Below are 15063 nucleotides of genomic sequence, written 5' to 3' on the forward strand. Positions count from 1 at the left end.
CATCCATCTGTCTTTCCATCTATCCATCTGTCCTTCCATCTATCCAATCCACTTGCATGTTGAATGTCTACTATGAGTCACTGGCTACCAGGAATCCCACTTCTACCCAAATTATGCCTCAACAGGGAAGACAAACAACTTAACAATTATGATAAAAAAGAAAATATGCCATACAATGGAAAAGAAGGGGGCATGATGGGAGACCCAGCGGGAGTAACTGGCAGTGATTCTCAGGGGGAAGAGACATTCCTAATGGACACCTGCAGGAGAAATATTAAAGAGTCAATCGTTTCAATAACGCTTATTGTGAAACCAATAATGCACAAAGTTTCTGGGTTCCCAGGCTGATGGGTTTGAAAGTCACTGTGTCATGAACATACCCAGGACCCACACATTGTTTTGTAGGAGAGGGGTTCAGTAAAATGTGAAACGACCGACATTCAACAGGCAGAAATGTGCAGAATGCACGCTTTGCCACTGATTGAAAGTGTTTTTTCAATGGGTTTTGATAGAATATATGACTAATCTGATGAGAAACAGCTTAGGGCCATGCAAGGAAAGAAAATCAGCCCCTCGAAACGTGTTCTGTGGCTGGGCACAGAGGTAGCTGCTGGTAATTTGAACAGGGTGAGCAGGACACTGTGGGTCTCATTGTGGGGTTAGCAAGGCCAGGCTGGGACAGTGAGATAATTTTCTAGGCGGAGAAAAGAAATAACACGGTAAGTTAAAAACACTGAAAATTCTGCGCTGCCAGAGTACAAATGTCAGCCAGGAAGGCCCTGACACTCTTGAAAGAGGGATTTGAGCAGTGGCCACTGCATCTACTTGGCACTCGTTCGCTGTGTAGAAGGGTCACCAAGTCCCTCATCAGAATCCTGACAGAAGGAGAAACGGTGGGCCCAGGCAGCGTACCTCAATCACTTGTGAATAATTTCCGTCTGTCTTTCATAAACATAGCTATGATTGAAATGACATTTCACGAACAGCAGGGAAGGATTGTGGAAGAAAATGAGGTATGTGAGAAGCAAATCCATCTACCTGATTGCCGTGTAACTTTTGGTGAGTCATGGAGTGAGAATTTCAGATGTGAATTAAGGATTGTTGATATACTTGAAAAGTTTCCTCCATGTTCTACTTTAGAATCAAGAGGCCAGAGAAGCAGGAGGGAAGAGTACTTGTTACTTGTAGTGGACCTTCTTCCTGAATAATTTTTAGGGTAATTATGTATGCAGTTTCCACCTGAGTTGCTGACCTTTGGGTGAATGTTACTGGATATGCACCTATGGTACCCAGGCACACTTTCCGCGGGTTCTGCGGGCACTGTGAAGTGTGACAGACTTCGGCTTTCTATGACTTTTGGTCATAACATGTCCATAGAGTGCTTTTAATCTCCTGCAATTTAACGTATGAGAAAATCGATTTACTTTGTAGTGAGTTCTGTACATTTCACATAAAATTAAAACTCTCTGAAAACCCAAATCTCCTGTGGGCAGCAATTCACACACAATATTCTGGAAATGTAAAATCCTAAATGCCTGCTGACTTGAAATCAATGTTTATAGCCTGCATCTGAATTGCTCCGTGAATTGCTGGGCCCCTCTCCATCTACTGCCCTTCGCTTTGATTTAGTCACTCGTTTCCAGGGGCTGACTTTCTTTTCTTGCATGGCCCTAAGCTGTTTCCCATCACATTAGTAATATATTCTATCAAAGCCTGCTGAAGAAACACTTTCAATCAATGGCCACGTGTGCATCCTGCATGATTCTGCCTGTTGAATGTCGGTCGTTTCACATTTTACTGAACCCCTCTCCTACAAAGCAATGCATGGGTCCTAGGCACATTCATGATTCAGTGACTTTCAGGTCTACCAGCCTGGGAACCAGAAACTTCATGCATTATTGGTTTTACAATTTCAGCTGAGGCTGCCACAGAACAACTCAAAAGAAATAGGGTGTCCTGAGTGAGCCTGCTCCTTGACTTGTGTTTCAATTCTAAGGTCTATTGGCTTCACCGGCAGTGGGATTGCTGATTTTTCCCTCCTTTATCTAAGGGGACCTGCTGAGAGTCTCTATTTGGAAATATTTCCTGCCTGTCCTTAGGGGGGGTCAATGCCTGAATCTGTCCAATAATCAGATTTGACCAACTTGATTGAAGTGTGGATTTTCCAGCACGATTAAACCTTGAATATATATGGCTTGAAAATGTGCAAATGCTCTTGGAAATGACAGGATGATGGTTCTCAAGAAAGGGAAAAAAGGTAGCATGTGACTTTTCATAGATAAATGCCTAATGCTAATGACGGTCAGGATTAATGTCATTTCCTAGATTTTGGCAAATAAACACTGGGTTACTTAGGCCTTTGTGGGCTTCCCAGGAAGGTCACCACCATTTGAAAGGAGAGTTTCAGGGAAAAAGCTGCCAGAGATTAAACAGAAGGCTTACAGATGTATCTTCCGAAGAGAACTGGCTTTTATAACTTAGCATCTTCCATGGACATCTTTTCTAATAGAAAAGAAGCTCTTCAAATGACCAAAACGATTGCTGTTTTGTGGAGGTGCTGATGAACAGGGGTTTCATCATAGTAGCATCTACCTGTACAAAGGAAATACTCAAAGTTCTGATTTCAGTTTTATCCATTTTCTTCTTTTGCAAGTGACGCATTCTTAGTGTGGTGGACCCTCTGTGAACCACAGCACAGAATCAGCAGTTTCCAAGCTCAAATTGACAAAGGCATGTGTCCTCCTGAATTTAAAATGTTTAAAAAGGTTTAAAAGCCTTTTAAACTGCAGAATTTAAAAGGTTCACAGATTTATTCTAGAAATAAAATGACAACTTTTCTGTAAGGAGCATACTGTGCCCATTTATTATAGAATGCAGTTAAAAAAAATATTTTGAGGTTAGCCTCTCCAGTTTAAAAGCACTTAACTAGAAACACTTGGACAGCGATGCAATGGTCTCTCCCGAACAGGCTCCCTTTTACCAAGTACCGTAAACAGGGTTTGAGAACGTTCAATCGATTTCTTGATATGAACAATCAAAGCATTTAATGCAAACATATTGGCTTCTCAAAGAAAAAACCATCTTCCAAATTGCCAAAGCATGCATTGTTACTTGGCATTAGGTATTTCAAAATGACAAACTTTGTTATGGTATTGTAAGGCCAAAATATAATCCCTATTTACCAGACATACACATTACAACCAGAAAAAAATTACAAATGTTAACCTAGTATAACAATTCCATCAGGAATTAACGGGGAAAGGCACTGCATCCCTCTCATATCGCCACAGATCTACTATCCACTTGACATGCTTTGAATTCAAGTCCTGTTAGACATGGGAACAGCTTTTTCTACAACATACGATTCACAGGTAGGTTAATATATCTTAGTCTCCCACCGCCATACTTTTCACCCAAGTGTACAACAGGCATGAATATATGCTATCAGCTTTATTTACAAGTGTATCTTGATGTCTTAGTGGGGTAAAAAACCAACTATCTCAGCCAACAGTTTCCCAAAAAGTTTTTGGCTATGATTCATGTATAGAAACCACCACATAAAAGAAATTACAGAAACTGAGGTCCATCCCCAAACACCTCAACTAAAATTTCTCACCCACTAAAAGTTGGCAGTGAAACTGCTATTCTGTGAATTGTATAAGCTAAACTCTACAGAGGAATTTCAGATCAACTTCTTTTGCAAAAGCACAAGTTATACGTTGCACAGTTGAGGATGCCGAGTGAATGTATTCCCGGAGAGTTCTGCAAGCGAGTGCTGTTGCAAAGAGAGTCGAGAATCCTAGAATCTGGGAAAGGTGATACATTTTCCAAACGCTTTCCTGGCTTCCCAAAATAAGTAAAACAACAATGGTTTAACTTTATATACGAACAGAGGTTAGTCTTGAAAATCAGTAATATACATGCACAAACATGAGAACATGAGGGAAGAAAGGAAACGCTACAATTTCCACATTGCATTGCTGCTGTTTTCACAACCTCTCTGCACTAGGCGGCTTCCTGTGGTACCTCTTCCTACCAGTAGAGAGTGGCCCTGCAGGCTGCTTAGAAACAGGAAGCTCTCTCCTGAGCCCACTGATCAACCTGCCCTTGGCACAGACAGAACCTACCAGAAAAGAACAAGTACAAAACACTATCATTATCGGTTTTCTCAAGACAGTCCCAAATGTCCTTGTGCGATCACCACAAACTCAGTGATTGGCCCAAGTCATTCCCGGGTGCCATGAACAGTAACTGGTGTGCAGCATTAGAACAAGGGGACATGGCCTTGATTCTCTTCTGAGCAACATGAACTGGGATTTCTGCCACCCCGATCTCGGCTGCCACCTCTGAAGAAGTCGTGACCAGCCACCTCCACAGTAAAAGATTCCTCCCGTGAGTAATTTGGAATGCGTCCTCGTCGCGTGCCAGTTCAGCTGAGGTGGATCGGCGTGTACTCCGGCCTCCTGGTCTGGATAATTTTTGGCTTGGGTCTCTTCATTCTTTCCATTTCCTCTTCTTCCTCCTTCTCTTGATCACTCTCACATACGTGGACCACCACGCTGGGAGTGGTGTCAGTCGCTGCGTGCAATTCATACTTTTCCCCTAAGGAAAGAAAATAATTGCAGGGTCACTCCGACAAGTCCTTGGGAGTCAAAAGGCAAACATAAAAGAGCATTCAGGGCTCTGCTGGGCCAGCTGCTCGTGACCATTCGATTGGGCTGAGAGACGCAGCCAGATATATTTTGGGTTTGTAAATCTTTGCTAGCTCATTCAGAAAAAGAGATATTTCCACTGTGCATGGCTCTGTTTTTAGTCAAACATTCTGGGAGTCCAGGCACATGAAAAGTATAGAAGGAATTTTTCTAGTTATACTTCTCATTTTCTAGTTACACTTCGCGTGTCCACCAGACATCTAAACTACCCAGAGAACTCCCCTTCCGTCAGCATTTCCTCAAGTGTGAACGTGAGAAACTTCGGTTCAGGAAAAAGATGGATGAAGAAGCGCATTTGGAAACAGAATCCTGGGCCTCCCTCGTGGGGCTCCTGTTGGAGGGTCGCAGTGCACGCCCAGGAAGGGAGTCACGGAGGCCCTGCAGCAGGCGCAGGGGTGGCTGCACGGAGCCAGGCGCTCTGGGAACGTTTTTGACCTCGGCATCCTTTCCTTAGAACAACTTCTAATCCCCGGGACCAGGAGTGCCCTGCTGTTCTGTGTCAGCCTGAGTTCTACCAGGTTGGCCAATTTCAGGTCACTCTGATCCAGCAAGGGTAGGGTGAGCTTTCTGCAACTGAAAAACCCGGCAATGTAGAATGAAGGGGCTGGGGCCTCCCGTTGGGGTGCCGCTCTGGCCACAGGAAGAGTGTGCATCTCTGGTGCTCGTGAACGCAGCTCTGAGCCTGGCTCTTTAGTACCCAGGGCTCATAGGCACTTTATTCTGCTTCCCTGTGCACCTCAGTTCCCTTCTTGGTAAAGGAGATGGTAAAGGTATTGACTTCATGGAGCTAACAGCATGAGTGAGTGCCCGAGGCACTGAGAACCCGGCTCACCACATGCTTGTCCAACCCATGTCACCTAGAAAGATGTGTAAGAATTGAGGCTCCATTGTTACTGGTGTGATGCTGGGCAGGGATCTGAAATAGGGGCAGGAGGTTTGCTTCAACCTGCTACACCCACAGGGTGTGGCCTCAAGGTGAGTTTTCCTTCAGGGCTTTGTGCTTGGGATTTCTTTTTTCTTTTCTTTTCTTTTCTTTTCTTTTCTTTTCTTCTCTCTCTCTCTTTCTTTCTCTCTCTCTTTCTGTTTTTTTTTTTTGTTTGTTTGTGTTTTTTTTTTTTTTTTTGGAGACAGAATCTCGCTCTGTTGCCCACGCTGGAGTGCAGTAACAAGATCTTAGCTCACTGCAACCTCTGCCTCCTGGGTTCAAGTGATTCTCCTGCCTCAGCCTCCCAAGTAGCTGGGACTACAGGCGCATAACACCATACTCAGCTAATTTTTGTATTTTTAGTAGAGACAGGGTTTCACCATGTTGGCCACGATGGTCTTGATCTCCTGACCTTGTGATCCGCCTGCCTCAGCCTTCCAAAGTGCTGGGATTACAGGTGTGAGTCACCCGGCCTGGCCTGTGCTTGGGATTTATTTGCAGTTCAGCTAAGCGAGGAGGCACCTCATCAACCACTGTGTGCCCATCACATGACTGATTTCCACCGGGCAAGAGTGGCCCAGCAGAGCTTCCTACCTCCAGCCACACTGGTTATTCCTCTAAACTTGGAAGATACTTTTACTTATAAGGAAGGTGGTGGTCTTTTCTCTATCACACGTGGGACTGAAATGTTATTATAACTGCACTGAAAAAGGTAAAGGAGCTTCAGCTCTCTGAGAGACAGAATTCAGGCATGGGAAGTCAGATGGATTGCTGAAAATGTTGGTTAAGAGCCTCTTACAAATCTACCTCTTTGCAAGTCTCTTATCTACCTACTAATCAGCCAAAATCCAGAAAGCTAGGACCATAATTTGCAAAATCTCCACAATCCTGTTGGTTGAAAAGCACAGGTGAAATATGAAATCTCACTCAAGCTCACTATTAAGTGAACCAAGGACAAACTGATTTTATTACATCTATTTCCTAAAAAGCCTTCTCCAGTAAGCCCTCGGTGAAGGAAGTGGTAGATTCTGGAGTATGAAGAATTTTTATTAACAGCATTTGCCTCTGGAACCGTTGACAAAACCTCTTTGCAAGTGGAGACCCTGTTTCCTCCCATCCCTAACCTAGGGGAAGACGCCACACCCTCAGCCATGCTCATGCCCCCTGGCCAGGAGCTGCCGTAGGGGGAGCACATACTTCCTCAGAATGGCCATTTCGGATCTTGACCTTCACACCACAATTAGCAGTAAGTAATGTGACTCTTGCTTTATCCCACAGAGGGAATTTCCGTTTGGGCAATGTTTTCAGAAACGTAATCTTTTCAATATGAAACTGCTGATGGTCCAAGAAAACAAAACCCTCAACCCAAGGGAACATCAGATTGCTGGTCAAGGAGAAACGAGGAGCTGATGGTCTCAGCATTTATTCGACTTGCTCCACGGACAGAGCAGGAGAAGGCTCAAACCTCTTCACCCCAGGACTCTCCCTCACACCTGCCTCCTCACCCAAACCCTAGTGGACAGGGCAGGAACCACCAACATTTTATGGTTTTCAAAAAAACCTGCATTGAACACTGTGAGCCAGGCGCTGATTGAAGCGCCTTTCACTCGATGATCTCATCTACTGCTTGCAAGTCCACCAGGTAAGGCCCACATTTTGGACAAACAGCCTGAGGAACCTACCCGCTCCCCGCAGTGCTCACACCGTTGTCCCTCCAGAGGATGGGAACCTCCTCTTTCTTTGGCAAGCCCTGTAGGGGACCAGCCCACGGGCCCTGGGGTAGGGCAGCCTGGCCGCGGCCCTTCCCTCACCATGGCCTATGGTTCTCCTTCCCTTTTCCTTTAAGAAGGCCAGGTGAGAATCACAGGAAAGGGTGAATTTACCTTGATTAAAAATAACATTTCTTAAAGGGGGCATCGATTTTCCCTTTCCAAAGTCCAATCACTTATCCCTATCTGGAGCGACAGGACCTGGGGCCTGGGCTCAGGTCTCCCAGGCAGGCTGTGCTCAGTGGACACAAGAATGGATTCCTGGGACACTGTGGGGGGTTAGGGGGGCGTCATGCAGGGTCCCCACGATCAGCCCCAGTCTAACATTGCAGGTGGCGCCAAGAGGCAGGCGTGCTCCCAGCACAAGGGACCGTGGTGCAGAAGAATACAGAGAAGCTCACAAAACATGCCTGCATGGGCTCACGAGAGCTACAGGGGTAGTGGGGGTACTGCTCCCCAGTGCAGGGGAGCAGCTGTGTCTCCCCCTGCCTCCCTCCCACCCGAGGGCCCTGCTTACCTGGCCCCAGCTTGGAGATGGCATATAAGAGATCATAGTTTATGACTGGGGTCGCATCTTCCACTTGCTTCCATCCCACCGGCGGAGAGGCGGGAGGGGAGATCAGAAACTGCTTGTCTGGATTTGGCGGAGCCAGGTGTGAGCTTCCTATGTGTAAAGTCTGAGGAGAGAAAACAAGCACAGGTCAGTTGTTGCCAGGGAAGAACTGCAGTGAGGCAGCAGCACCTAACGCCAGCTTCCAGGAGATGGGCGGGTCAATGTCCAGGCGTCCGGACAGGTGCGATTCCAGGACCAATTGTAAGATGGTCTGTAACGGGGAGGGCAAAAGGACATCTGAACTCTGCTTATGGCGCAGATAGGATGACAGCCTCCTCCCAGGGCTGTGGGAGTCACAGGCACAGGGACTGCAAATAATTACGCTTGACCAGAAGATCAGCAGAGGTGACTTTAGTATACGTGGAAAATTAAAGTCACTGTCACTGAGGTCAGGAGGGCTCTTGGAATCAATTTCTCCCCGCTCCTCACACCACAGAGGCACACTCTGAAAGTTCAAAGCCTAAGCAACAGTTCTGAGAGGACACAGCTTCTCAAGGACAGGGAGCCAGGGCTCCATCTGCCCCTAGGGTTCCCCACCCAGCGGTGGCCCTGTGACTCCCTCCTGGGGACTCCAGATCAGATGCCAGAAAAAAAAAAGCCACCTCCCAGAAGACTTTAAAAACTAACAATAAGGAACGATACCCTATGATCCTAGTTTGGTTTTAGAAATGCTGACCCGTGATGAGAGGGCTGTCCAGAGAGCTCTTACACACATCACAAGCTGCGCGGTGTAGGTTTTCTCTGCACTTCCAGATTGCCCTCCCCAACTTTTCACAACGAATATGCATTGTTTTACAATCAGAAAAGGTCAGAGGAGTAGTAAGTAATTATTTGCATAAAATCTCATCCAGTGCAGAAAGGAGTGTACTCACAGAGGAAGCCCTAGGCACCCAAGGTCAAAGCTCGGCCTATGCCTCCCAGGGCAGAAAGGTCAGGGGTGCAGCGAGGATCCCAAATGCCTTATTTATACTTGAAGGGCCCAGCAAGTTCCCTGTCCGCACTTTGGGGAAGAAAAGACACTTTGACTCTCTGGCATGGAGTCAGATGAGCTTCCTCCCTCTGTGGGAAGCCTCTGGACAGGGTCCTCTCCCACCCCAGCAAGGTATGTGTGTGCGGGGGGAGGGCGGGGGGTGCTCAGAGCCTGAGGGGGACTCGCTTTACCGAGGAGCCGCATTCTAGAAGCTCCTTTCCCCTTCCCTGACAATCCGTCAGCCCCTAAGGACATCAGATGGAACTCCGGGAGCTGCCTTGAAGGTGGGTCACCTGTCCTAAGTTCCCCAGAGAAGGGTCGAAATGGTAGTGGGCAGGAGAAGAAGCAAGCCCAGCCCCAGCTACCCCTCTCCCTACTATGGGTACCCTGCGGCTGGGAACCTTGCCAACTGGAGGGTTTCTTAGCATATGCGCCCAGTCTGGTTATCCCCTGTTTTCCTTTCAAGCCAGACCTAGCAGTCCTGGGCTGATTTGCAGGCATCTTCTGCAGACTCCTCTTTCTCTGCTGAGTGCCCCCAGCATCACATGAGCTGGGAACCACTCTGGTTGTGCTCAGTCTGGAGTGGGTCGTTAGCTCCAACCCAAGAGCAAATCCATGGAAACCTGCTGCCCAAATCTTAGGGTATTTGCATAGCCACGCCCACCCTGCTGCACCCTGTAAGCTCCCCAGTGAACAGGGAAGGCTTTCTTTCCCCCATCATTATCAACCCAGGAAGGTCAGGGGCGATTTCTAACGCTGCTTTCAAATGCACCTTGATATCTTCTTAACACAAGTGAGGCACTGAATATTCCGATTAGGAATTTTGCCTTTCTCTTCATCTAAGATGAAGTCTTAGAGTTTCCGGTCAGCATATAACATAAGCGACATACAAGATGCTTTATAAAAGGGAGTGAGGGAGGAGGGAGAAGCATGCATAGCAACGAACCCAACTCACCTGAGCAAAATATAACTTCATTTCCTTTCCCAGAAACTCAGTCTTATGCAGCTGGAGCCTGGCATCTGCTGCGGAGAAGGGGTTGCTGAAGTTTATTCTGACTCGTTTGAAGCTCTTAAAATACTGAAAGGTGATATCCTTGTCATACGTCCTAAAGAGGGACTCAAATTTGGCCTGAAAAATAACAATAAAAATAAAAGGAGTTGAAATTTACCTGCATATGACCCTTGACTAGATGATGTCATTACATTTTTTTTTTGAGACAGAATCTTGCTGTGTCACCCAGGCTGGAGTGCAGTGGCGCAGTCTTGGCTCACTGCAACCTCTGCCTCCCAGGTTCAAGTGATTCTCCTGCCTCAGCCTCCAGAGTAGCTGGGGTTACAGGTGCCTGCCAGCACACCTGGCTAATTTTTGTATTTTTAGTAGAGACAGGGTTTTGTCATGTTGGCCAAGCTGGTCTCGAACTCCTGACCTCAGGTGATCCGCCCGCCTCAGCCTCCCAAAGTGCTGGGATTACAGGCGTGAGCCACTGTGCCTGGTCTCCTCAATACATTTCTTACTGAGGAAGTGGATCATCAATCCTTTCAAGAACTCCTAACTTCTTAGAGAAAAGCCTTTCCCCTCTTAGGGGACTATGGCCTTTTAGTCCAAATGCAGATATTTTACAAGAAGGTAAGAAGGTATGATTTACTACATTCATTTAATCAGCAGAACAATTGCCAATACATAGACACTACTATGGTAACAAACTTTTTAAAAAAGTAGAATGAGCATTTTCCAGGGAGGTACAGCTTGGTAATTTGTTCCCCATGTTTCTCTGTCCTATGACCTTCCCCCACTTACCCCCCTATATTTCTCTGTCCTATAGCCTTTCCCGGCTAGCCAACTCCAACCCCGCCATTCAGCTCAGGGCAATGTTGTATATATGAAGTATTTCTTTAAGGCTTAAAAACACTGCAGCTAATTTGAAAAAAAGAAATACTTGAAAAATAACAAAGTTGAAAGAAAGTTTTGCATTTCTTAAAATCAGTAGATTTTTAAAATTTCCACGATCGCTTTTATCTCAAGTCTGTTACTTTTTAACTCTCTAAAATGATACTGGTTTAAAAATTAATGTTCTGCAAATGGACCGTTTTCGGCATCCTGGCTTTCATGTCTATGCACACCTCGCTCTGGTGCCATAGGGCTAGCGAGAATTAGGAGATGTCATGAGCTCTTAGAATGCAAAGCCCGAAGTGGGGGATTCCAAGCTCAGGTTGCTCAGGGGAGAGCCCCCTGGGCTGGGTCCTGGAGTGTGGATGTCAGTGGGGGCAGCTGGGGGCCACCACAACTCCTCGGAGAGGGAGTTTAACTGGTGGACAGTCAAAGCTCCAAGGAAGACTGAATGGGCTTCTAGTCGCCGGGTTTTGTGAATCTTTTTACCAGGCAAAAACACTTAGGACAGTTTGTGGGAGCCTGTGTGAAAGGCAGAAGGGGCTGGCCAGGAAGAAGGCGATGGCACGGGGCGTGGATGGTAGGCAGCACGAGCAGAGCTCACTGAGGACCTTGGAGAACCTATGGAAGGCAGTGTTTCTGCAGTGGGAGCGAGAATTCGGGATAAGAGAGGAGAGTGTCTTCAGGAATGTTCACTGCTGGCAAGCGCGGGGAGGCATGGGTGGATGGTGCCTGCTCCACTTGGGGCTGGGGCTGTGGGTAGGAAGGAACAGGGTAGCCGGTCCCTGCCAGGCAGGTCGTTAAGGGGCAGTCGGAACAACATGCGACCTTGCTCTCCTTGCATTCCCTGGCTTTTTCTTCAGTTTATGAACATTTCTGAGACTTTCCCACAAGGGATCCTGCAGAGGCACGTGCGAAGGAACGCGGAGCTGGCGGACAGTGGAGTTCATCTGGCCGCCTCTCACTCTCTTCCCCACCTCTCTTGAGCACCGGCAAGTTTCTGGCAAAACTGTGTCTTCGTACATTTGGAATTTTGTCTGACCTCATCAACAGGCCCTGTGACCTACTGTTTAGTTTTGAAGTTATGATTCAGAATTTGGGAGAGATGACTTTGAAGAATATTTTTAGAATACAGGTTCAGGGCTTAGGACCAGAACAAAAGAGAACTCACATTATCTTTAAAATCTAGATGACTATGATGCCATTCTCTTATAAATGAATCTCATTTGTTCCAATAACTGATATCCAGTTATTACAGCTTTCGGATGGCATCTCTACTTCATTTAAAAAAAACAGTGATTTTACTCACATAAGGCTAATGCTAAGTGCGCTCACTTTGCAGGACTTTAAAAACATAGAACGTGCTCTGCGATCTAGTCCAAACACAATGGTGCCAGATCATAAGCATTACATACAATTATGGACTCACATTTGATTTTAAAAAAGAAACCTTTGCATGTCCCAATATGGCTTTGGGTATACAGCATATAACACCACCATGCACAAATACCACCTCTCAAATAGAACATACAGGATTCATTCCTATACAATATTATTAAAGTTCAGTTAGATAGCTGGGTAGCTGCTGATAAAAAAAACTTAACATTTTAGTCAAATGAAGAAGAAAAGTGTACTGATTAAAATCATTATATTAATCACTATCAAAGAGAGCTGCTGCGCAGGAGGCACACTGATCTCACGCTTAATTTCTCCAGTTTTATTATTTGCTCTGGCTGCATTTTCTCTCATTAGAGAAGTCTGGGAGCTTGAGGCCAGGCCCTTGTAATTACTACAAACATCCAAATATCTTTATAACATTTATTTCCTAAGACGATACGAAAGTATTCGCAATGCTGGCTGTAAAAGTAAAACACTGTTCACCGTCAGAAGAAGCCAGTTTCTGAAAAGTTCACTTATAACATACACAGAATGAAAAGCACACGATGCCCAGCTCTCACCTTCCTAGTTAGTTGGTTCAGGGACCTGGATGTTGTCAAATATTGAGATCTTTAGAAATTCCTTCCTCAGTTAATTCCTCAGGCAACAGCTTTTGATTTTCAAGGCTCAAAAGACTTTGGATTTCTTTCAAAACCCCCAAACCCACAAGAGAGCCACATTCCCCCAAGTATTTCAGTTAGTAGTCCCAATTAGCATAATGCTTTGAAAACTAAAGAAAATCACGTTATATTAGAAGCCTTACCCTGGTTTCACTTTCGCTGAAGATATCACTGTTTGCCACACAGGCAATCAGGGAGCTAAAACTGTAGTTAAAGTTTCTAAAATGCATCTTGCTTTCTTAACAGTGAAAGCGCTAGGGACCCACGCAGTCAAGCCCCTAGTGAGATTCCTTTCCAAGAGGCTGTAGGTTCCTTCTTGAGCCGGTGCTTATAAAGCAGTGAGGACCAGCCCCCACTCCCTGGGAAAAAAAAAAAAAAAAAAGCGCAGCTTCCACAGCATCCTGTTTGGACAGCAAATTCCTGAGTCAAGTCCTGCATGCTTGCAGGCAGACAGGGACAAAGTGTAAGTTTCTACTGGAAAGAGGTGACGTCAACACCTTAGTCATTTTCCCTATGCTAATTAACTTTGCTTGGGGAGAATGGAAAAAACAGCTGAGGTTTGCTTCGCAGCTGCTTTATCAACCCCTCTTGCAGCATAGTTTCCACTGGTAGTAATTCCATTCAGCTACTCAGACAACACGCTCCTCCGCCGAATGGGACGACCCTTCTTAAGATGGAAAATGTTACAAAAGAAAAAGGATGAAGGTCTGTGGCAGTAAACAGCAATTAGACTGTAGGGAAATTTCAAGGCTTTGGGAAACCTGGAAACCAAAGTCCGGGTGACATACTTGATCCCTGGAATTTCCTGAAAACCTCAATCAAAGTTTCACTTCGGGGTATTAGAGAAAACATTTTGAAATCTGTCTTGGTCAATAAAAATTTTAAAGGAAAAAAAGAGGAATCATTTTGAAATGTAGTTAAATTTTTTTTTCCGATGACATTTTATTGGATGAATGTCCCAGTTTCTACTTGTATTCCACAGTGGAATGGAGCAAAGAGAACCTAAAACACTCCTAGGATTTTCATTTGAAAATTTTATTATTATAATTTGAGAACTAGGAATATGCAACACTTTGATCATTTTCAAAGCACTACTGAATTCTGGCAAAGGATACAAAAACACTTTAGAGAACCTAGCCTTTGAAACTGAGCAAAGAAGCATTAACCCATTTATGCCAGAGGTTGCAATTTTTTGAATTTTTGCCATTAGACCTTGGTGATGACCTTGGGCAGTAGGATATAAATAACTCTCACATGCTTAGCGTTCCAATAATGGAACACTAGGCATAAATGGGTTAAGAGGTCCTGCTTAAAGACTCATAAACTAAATGTTAAAAGAAAAAGGAAAGGACGAAGAAATGGAAAGAATGTACACTATAATTGAAAGGGAAGATGCAGGGAAGATGCCTGGTTCGGAGAAGTGCACTGGGATGCAAGACTGACTCGAATTCTTCCAAAAGGTTGCAACTCTTGAACCTTCTAAGTATTTTACCAGTTTAGATCCCTAAGGCAGCCTGAGTCCTATGTTCTTCTCACTCTCTCCAATTTTGTTATCACCTAAAAGCACTCAAGTTATTTAAGCTTTCTCTAATTTAGGGGCACACAGGGACAGCTCTAAAGCTTCCAGAAGTTAAATGGAATACTGCCATTCACATTTAAAAATTAACCTCAAAGAATCATTAAAGTCAGCCAATAATTTAAAATACATGCAAGAGGAAAAAATAAAGGAGGGCATTTAGCCTTCCAAAAAAGGAAAAGCAAAGTCCTCTTGGATGAGTGAATGTTGCTTAATTTCAATGCACTGTGCCTTGCTGCCAACTGTAGAGTTATGTAAGAAACCAGTTACGGTGTCTGCTTTGCCAAATTATCCATAACTCCCAACCTGAAAAGACATAAATGCATGTATTCCAAAAAAGTGTAGAATACGGAACAGTGCAACATGCATCAAACACCAAGGGGAAGTGGTCATCCGGGAGGAGGCTTCGAGAGGGAGCGTGTGTGCTTGCAGTGCTGCATTTTCAGTACAGGGAGCCTTTGCCTGTCCAGCAGGCACATGAAGATTGTGGTGGTGGGCAGGAGAGGCTAAGGGGAAACAGAGGTGGGGGCAGCAGACACAGTCCCGCATTCCA

The 15063-nt window shown here is 45.4% G+C and overlaps 1 protein-coding gene across 4 annotated transcripts in view; it reads right to left on the reverse strand.

Moving 5' to 3' along the window:
* Positions 1 to 2833: 2833 nt before the first annotated feature.
* RCAN1 (regulator of calcineurin 1) overlaps positions 2834 to 15063 on the reverse strand; it is a 99029-nt gene continuing 86799 nt past the window's right edge. The window contains exons 1-4 of one of the 4 annotated variants that reach the window (XM_009202292.2): positions 13078 to 13999; positions 9945 to 10118; positions 7924 to 8083; positions 2834 to 4602 (exon numbers count right to left, since the gene is read on the reverse strand). In XM_009202292.2, coding sequence (XP_009200556.1) covers positions 4430 to 4602; positions 7924 to 8083; positions 9945 to 10118; positions 13078 to 13164 — 594 coding nt within the window. In that variant the 5' untranslated portion in view covers positions 13165 to 13999 and the 3' untranslated portion in view covers positions 2834 to 4429. Of the gene's footprint in view, positions 4603 to 7498; positions 8084 to 9944; positions 10119 to 13077; positions 14000 to 15063 lie in introns of those variants that run through there. The other 3 variants (XM_003895522.5, XM_009202291.2, XM_009202290.4) reach the window with 3 other exon arrangements.

The sequence above is a fragment of the Papio anubis genome, chromosome 4, assembly GCF_008728515.1.
Source record: "Papio anubis isolate 15944 chromosome 4, Panubis1.0, whole genome shotgun sequence".
Lineage (NCBI taxonomy): Eukaryota > Metazoa > Chordata > Mammalia > Primates > Cercopithecidae > Papio > Papio anubis.